The sequence below is a fragment of the Jatropha curcas genome, chromosome 3 (assembly GCF_041381405.1).
Source record: "Jatropha curcas cultivar XTBG-Jc1 chromosome 3, XTBG_Jcur_1.0, whole genome shotgun sequence".
Taxonomy (NCBI): Eukaryota; Viridiplantae; Streptophyta; class Magnoliopsida; order Malpighiales; family Euphorbiaceae; genus Jatropha; species Jatropha curcas.
In genome coordinates, this window is record NC_143153.1 from 7,614,274 (window position 1) to 7,622,174 (window position 7,901).

General features: G+C 32.8%; 1 protein-coding gene and 1 long non-coding RNA gene across 2 annotated transcripts; one reads left to right on the forward strand and one right to left on the reverse strand.

Annotated features, from left to right (window-relative positions):
* Positions 1-998: 998 nt before the first annotated feature.
* LOC119370333 (uncharacterized) lies at positions 999-3,857 on the forward strand. Its single transcript, XR_005177866.2, has 2 exons — positions 999-1,556; positions 3,592-3,857. It is a non-coding gene; the product is annotated as an uncharacterized LOC119370333 (long non-coding RNA).
* Positions 3,858-4,566: 709 nt separating this feature from the next.
* LOC149497457 (uncharacterized) lies at positions 4,567-5,710 on the reverse strand. Its single transcript, XM_089719708.1, has one exon. The coding sequence runs from the start codon at positions 5,605-5,607 to the stop codon at positions 4,735-4,737; it is 873 nt and encodes a 290-aa protein (XP_089575834.1). The 5' UTR covers positions 5,608-5,710; the 3' UTR covers positions 4,567-4,734.
* Between the last annotated feature and the right edge of the window lie 2,191 nt (positions 5,711-7,901).

Below are 7,901 nucleotides of genomic sequence, written 5' to 3' on the forward strand. Positions count from 1 at the left end.
TTGATTCAAGTCAATTGAATGTAAAAGTTTAAATTTAATTGAGTTCAAAATCTCTAATTTTAGACATATAAAGATCAAATGTATTTTTTTAACTTATCTACACTATATATAAATGTGGAGAAGGAAGGGAAAAATAATGGAATTTCCAATGTCGTCTTTAATAAAATTTAAAATATGCTGAAATAAACTTAGTCATAGCAAATTAGAAAATTATATTTTATTAGTTGATTGGATATATTTATAAAAATTATTTTTTTTGAATAAATATATATAAATAATTAACGGTTTCAAAATTTAAATATTATCTTTTTTTTAGTTTTAAATATACAAATATATATATATATATATATATAATTGAAATAAATAGCATATTAAATAATAGATATTTAGGTTTCACATTAGAACGTTAATGTTCCCATATCTCTTTTAATTATTTAATTAAAATGTTATTTTCCTAATGTTGAAATATACAAAACAACTTAATAAAATTAATCACTAAGAAATAGTAATAAAATAAAAGAGAAGTTTAACTCATATAGTTATTTTTATATAAAATGAATATATTTGTGTGTGAGATGTCCAACGGTTGAAATTTTAAATTTTATATATATATATATTGAAACGTATTTATTAGGTGAACTAAATTATAGAATTATAGATATATAGTTATACTGAATTTGAGATAAATTACGATATAAATTGAACTGAAGTATGCGCATGAAACGACCCGAAAATTTAATTTCGTAGAATTTTCATTTAAAAACTAATTTTTTTATTTCAACCAATGAGATTATACCAGCTAGTATTTTATTATTGCTAAACTGGACCCATAAATCAATTTGATTTTTCGAAAACCAAGCGAAAAACTCGAAAATCAAGCAAATTGAGCCAAATCATAGAATTAGACCAAACCGGTTCGAATCGAACCGGAATGGTCTAGAAGCTTTAGAATTCTCCTTCTTTTCTTTTTTTTTTTTCTTCTTTTTCTTTTCTTCTTCGGGGGAGAGCAGCGTCGACCCACCCTCCTCTTCTCCTCCTTTCGTTTTTCCAACCGCCTGAGACCAGTGCCGATTCCGCCTCAGCCATCGCCTCCCTGCCGCTGCCGCCTCCTCACCGCAGCGTCTCCGGTATCTCTCCCTTTCTCCCTCTTTCCGTTCGATTTCAGCGCAAGTCAAAGAGAAGCAGGAGGCTGTGTAATCGCGAATCGAGCTCCACCTGCGATTCCGGCCACCTGAGTGTGAGTCACGCCGACCTGAGCTCCTTGCTCCGTCCCTTCGCCGTTCATCTTCTCTCCTCTCTTCCGGCGAGCACAGTAAGAGTGAGCTGCGATTTCACTTCGATTGGCAGACTCCTTCAGCGCTAACCTCTGCTTCTCCGGCAAGACCAACTAAAGACCGGCCGATTAGACCCTTCCATTGTCGCTAACAGCTTCGCCGGCCACTGTTTTCGTCAGTTCCGATCAAGCTAACGCCGGCAGAGCTGGATTTTGGGTATTTGGGTTACCACCGATGACTTAAACCGGAAATTATTCAACTTCCGATGCATTTTGTAGCCAGGTAAATTAATTTCAACCCTTTTTAATACATTTCATGAATTTTGATCATGATTAGGAGAGTTGATATAGAAATGGAAATTCTTAGCTACTGTTATGCAAATTAACTAAGAAATGTTGATAAATATTATTAATGGGAGCTACAGTCTAAGTTTTGGATAAGTTAAATAGGATATATATACTATATTTGCTAGACCATTGAGGAAATTTTGATTTAAAAATGAAAGATTTGAAGCATAAATTAAGCTATTGCGGAAAATTTAGACCCTAGCTTTTATTGTTTATGCATTCTTTGAGGGAATTTGGTTTTTTTTTAATTTAGTCTGAATTAATAGCTAATTTAATGGGTAAGCATGAATAAGGAGATTTTAGTTTAGAAATAAGTATGGCGTGAGGGTGGCAGCAACCAATATTGTTAATTGGTTGAGCTATTGTTGAACTATAAACCAAATGAAGTCGTGAATTAAATTCTTAGTGCGGTAAGCATAGTATATAAGTTTAAGCAAGGGAGAACCTAGTGTTTGATGGGCAGTAGCTATTGCAGATAATTGATACCATTTTATATATAAACTAATGTAATAATGGACGTACATATATTTTCAATGTTTTTATATGATTAGTATTGGTTATATCTAGAAAGGGAATTTTTATGTCAAGATGGAGAAAGATTCATGAAGCTTTAATTGATATATAGTTAAGTTGTTAATTGGGTTACTTAGAAGATGCCTTTATTAAATTGTAATTTAATTGAACCATCGGTTCTTAATAGCTAGTTTAGAATTTAATAAATGTTTAAGGACGTTGTTGACATCTTAAGTAAAGAATGGTTGATAATATTATTGGACCAGGTTAAAAGTTACTTTAAATTGTAAATTTATGGTTGAGTGTGACATTGCTATTTAAGGAGGACGGGTGTTTAAATTGGTTGATCGCCCGATGGATGGGCTGTGTGATTGATGATTGTTAAGTATATTATTGTGATATTTGAATAGGTAAATAGCTCAATTTTTAGGGGAGGTGCTGCCGAAATTTCGATAGAACTTAGACTAGTTTTAGCTAACAATATAAAGTAATAAGTTTATTTAGAATAATTCTATAACTTAATACATAGTAAATAAAATATTCTAATTATTTTACTATCATCACTATTTACTTAATTATTCAATTACTTATTTATTTTCATTGTTATTGTTTATTCCCATTATTATTATTTATTCTATCATTGTTGTTTATTGTTAATATTATTTATTTAATTGCATTTGAGTATGAATTTCTAATTGTGCATTGCATTTCGATGTTTAACTTTGAAATATTTCTACACTTAATTGAAATGCTTGATTAGTTGTGATGTGACAATGCCTTGCTTTGTTTGTGTGGAATTGGGATGAAGTGGGTCACCATGGGTTTGTGAGACTGTTTCTGTTATACGGATCTTGATTCTGATTCTGTTATATTCTGATTCTGTTATATGGATCCTGATTCTGTTTCTGTTAGCCGGGTAAATGGGAGATCGGCGCCCCCGTGTGCACCTACCGTTACCGTTACTGTTAACCACAGGTTGGCTTCTTTATTGGGCGCACCGGATAATCTAGATTTGATCGCAGCCCGCAGGGTGACCTCCTGTTGTGAGCGCCTGATGATCTAGATTTGATGGAGACGACCGGGTTGCCTCTTGTTGGTATGGAAAAGAAAAGAGAGAATGAAAAAATAATGAGAGGGCTGGTCAAGTGAGGATTAGACCGGTCGGCCAGTATGGGGGATCGGCTCCCTGGTGCACATGTGAGAGGATGAGCCATGTGGGAGGATGGCTCATCGGGGGTTCGGTGACTCCACTGATTAATTTCCACGTGATGTGATTATATGAAGATGTTAATAATTGTGAGTGCTGGTGATATGCCATTTGTGTGACTGACTGTGTGAGCATATACTTAGTCGGATGACTAGGTTGATATATTTATACAATTGTGTGAATGCGTGTGTTGTGCAATAATTATGATTCATTAATAAACTCTCACATCTCTTTTGTTCAAATCTTTCAGGAAGTAGCATTTTCTAAATCCCAGCTATAACTCTGCTCTTCACCGTTAAAAAAGAAATTCACTAATTTTAGTATTGATCAATTAAATAGATAAATGTCCGAAGACTTATATGTATACATCCGTCAGTAAACTCCGCAGTTATAGAACTTGTATACTTTTAAGTTGTGTATTGTTGTAGATGGAATAATTCTGTGAACCTGTATTATAACTATAGTGTATTGTAAGCAGGGAAATTTGTATGTTTAAAATTTTATTGAGATAGCAAATCTGTAGTGTTCAGGCTTACTACGGGCCTCGGGGGCCTTAAGCTTACCTGGGCCCTAGTGCCGGTCCGACCCATGGAAATGGGTCGTGACAGCGTATATGCACACTGTTATTTTATTAATTAACTGAAGTATGAGTATATGCACACTGTTGTTTTATTGATTAACCGTTATATTCACGTTAATTTCATATAATTTTATTTTAATATTATAAAAATCTAAATAAATAAGACAAAAATTATAATAAATATTTAATATTAAAAAAATAGATAAATAATAAGTAAAAGTGAGAAATTACATAAAAATTAAATAGGAGATATAATCAACATGCAACGTATTTTATAAAAAGACCAGTAAAAAAAAAAAAAAAAACAAAAAAAAGAGCTATCCAAAAGAAATCATCATTTTAGAAAAATTGCCGAAGCAAAGAAGCTTAAATGCGATATTAGAAACATAAATATAACCTTAAAAAATAAGTGGCAAAATTAGAGGGACTAACACTAACAGATTAGAAAAAATTTCGAAATCTTTGCACAAGTAGCATGAAGAAATTGAATAATTCTTTCTTTTAAAAGAATATTTTGACAAGAAAAATAGTAAACCAGCTTGCAACCCAGCTCGAGATATCATTCCTAATTAAATAAATATATATATATATATTTTTTGAGAATTTAATTAAATAAACATTTAATATATGTTTTATAATAAATAATAACACATGGAATATGTAATTTATTGAATAATTGCATTATTACAATTGCAAATACAAGGAAACCGGGAAATAAAATATATTTTTACTCTTTCAAATGTTAAAAAACCCTGTTTTAGTTGCGTTAAGAATCACTCAAATTGCAAAATATTGATTTTCAAGTAAAATTCATTATCTGCCGCCACCACCGCTGCCTGAACCAGTACCTGACCCGTGGCCAGCACCAGCTCCAACTCCAACTCCTATGCCAATGCCAATTCCAACTCCAAATCCTCCACCACGACCCCCTCCTGCACCTCCACTGGCTCCACCTCCAGCGCCACCACCAACACCACCTCCTGCTCCAAAGCCCCCACCATGGCCTGAACCACCACCACCACCACCTCCTCCTCCTCCAGCGCCACCACTTCCGACACCACCTCCAGCTCCAAACCCTCCTCCATGACCTGAACCACCACCGAGACCGCCTCCACCACCACCACCTCCTCCACCACCTCCACCTCCACCTCCTGCAGCGCCACCACCGCCTACACCACCTCCAGCTCCAAACCCTCCTCCATGACCTGAACCACCACCAAGACCGCCTCCACCACCACCTCCTCCTCCTCCTCCACCGCCACCACCTCCAGCGCCACCTCCAATACCACCACCTACACCACCTCCGACTCCAAACCCTCCACCATGACCTGAACCGCCTCCAAGACCCCCTCCACCACCACCACCACCTCCCCCTCCACCACCACCACCTCCACCACCACCACCAAGACCTCCTCTTGGTCCACCACCGACTCCTCCACCTGCTCCAAAACCTCCTCCATGACCAAATCCACCCCCAGCACCACCTCTGCCACCACCTCCTCCTAGTCCTCCTCCACGTCCACGGCCAAAGCGGCCGCCACAACGTCGACCCCATCGACAGTAATCATCATCATTGCCAAACCTCTTCTCGTCAACTTTGTCATCGCCAAGAGCAAGTGCACTGAAATGAGAAACAATGCAAATGAAAAGCAAAAGCAAAGAAAGTGATGTTGAAGAAACACCCATAGCTTGAATTGTTTTTGGTTGGTCTTCTTTTGCAGAAAAGAGGATTCCTTATATAGGGTTCGTCCACTCAAAAGCCATTAATTGGTGCACATAAATTGCCATGCACAATGCATTGGAACCGTTGGGCAAGCAGCAGGAACATTTATATTCAGCTTTGCAAAGTCAAAGATTGACTTTGAATACGTATAGTATATCAATTCTATTTATTTTGTCTATATCCAACCAAATTAATTAAAATTTGAATCTAACAAAATTATATATCCCTTTCGTACCATTTTATTTACGTATAAGCGTATTAAAATTTTAATTAATAAAAATTATTTTATCTTATTTTACCCTTAATTTATTAAGATATTAACAAAAGTCCTTTTTTTATTACACAATCATAAAAATTATTTTATAAAAAAAATAATTATTTAAATATACAAATTTAGAAACCTTGTAAATATTTTAAATCACCAATTTACATATAAGCATGGTGAGAGTATTTAACTAAGTCAAATTGGCCAATTTAAATTTTGTACTACCAAAATAAATAAAATTGAAAACCAAATTAACCGATCAATTTCAGCGGAAATATCTCACTACACGATTTTAACTGAAACAATTCATTCCATCAATTGAAGAACATAATAAAAGTATACATATAGTTAGAATCATACATGGATTGGGTTGACTCCGGTTTCGTTAATTTAATGTACCAAACTCGTATGTGCCAATGAATGATTTTTTTTTATCCGATTCAATTCATCAATTGCGTGGACATGCGGATAATGAATGAGTTGAGTTGGATACGAATTTAGTATAAACCTTAAGAATTAAATAATAAATAATATAAATAATGTTAAATAAAATACAACTATTTAAAAGAAAATTATATATATATATATATATATATATATATCGAACATAATTACAAGATAATTTTCACAAGCAGTCATATATTCTACTAACAAAATAATTTTCCTAATAATACTAATAATAGTAATTTCCTAATAATAATAATAATAAGCAACAAGAATGAAAATTAAATTTTCTAATAAGAAAAACAACTAATAAATTTAATAATATAATTATATAATAAGTTTTAAACTTTAGTATATTCCCATAGAAGCATTTCAAAATTAAGTTTTTATTAAAGAAAAAAGTAACAATTTAAAAGGCAACACCCACTAATATGTAAATGATGTAGTATTATATCCAAAATTATAGATCAAATTAAATTAACTCAAATAATTAATGATTATATATAGATATTTATTATTCACAAGATTGGGTGGTGAATTGTGAAGATGACACATTCAATTGTAGCTCATTATATTTTCAAACTCATTAGATTAAATTGCAGTGGGTCGAATTGCTTGAGTTAGATCGGTTAGAATAAGTCTTGTGCATCCCTACGTACAGTTGGATTAATTTAATTAATTTGATTAACACGGTTAGATTCAGTTAATTTAGTTAACATGATTAGATTTAGTTTTAACCAAAATAAAACCGGTCATCGAATAAAGCTTAATTTATTAATTGAACCGAAAATCGATTTCTCATGTTCTGAACCAAATTGGTCGAATAGTTTGCCGAGTCCTGCCAACCAACTCGTAGTCGGTTTATTTTGTCTGAAACTTATTGTTGGAGTGGGTGAGAATAATTATGTTATGAGTTGCCGTACATTAGCTTATGCCCAATTGCCCATGCGCATGCTTCTGCCAGTCAACTCCAAGACCAGAGCTAAGTAGCTAACTGCATTTATGCACACTGGGTTCTTGATATTATTTATTTCTTTTCTTTTTTCTTTTTTAAATGATTTTATTTCTAATACAACTCATCAAAAGTTGACCGTTTTTAATGAATACAGAGAACCAACTTAATATGCTGTTCAAATAATATGTGATAAAAATTTTATTTTATGGATAAATAAAATAAACTCTGCTATTTTTTATATAATATGACTAAAATGTCCATAATATTTTTAAGTTTAATAAATTTTATATTTCCCTCAAAAGGAAAAAGATCTTAGGACATCATTACTGTTAATACATATTTTATTGCGGTAATAAATCATAAATAATTTGACTTTTAATTATATAATTTGTTCCATAATTCTAAATTATTTTATTTATTATAATAATAATAGTAGCTTAGCAAACCTCGTGCATTTATAATTTGAGATTTTTCTATTTTCTTAATGCTAAATCAGTTAAATATAGTTTTATTATTTTAACTTTTGTTACAATATAAATTTCTGATACGATAATATTAATATTTAAGTTATTTATAATTTTAGATAATATAAT

What these genes read in the sequence shown, in the direction of transcription:
- LOC149497457 (XM_089719708.1), bottom strand. Translation starts at nt 5,607, where the DNA reads ATGGGTGTTTCTTCAACATCACTTTCTTTGCTTTTGCTTTTCATTTGC.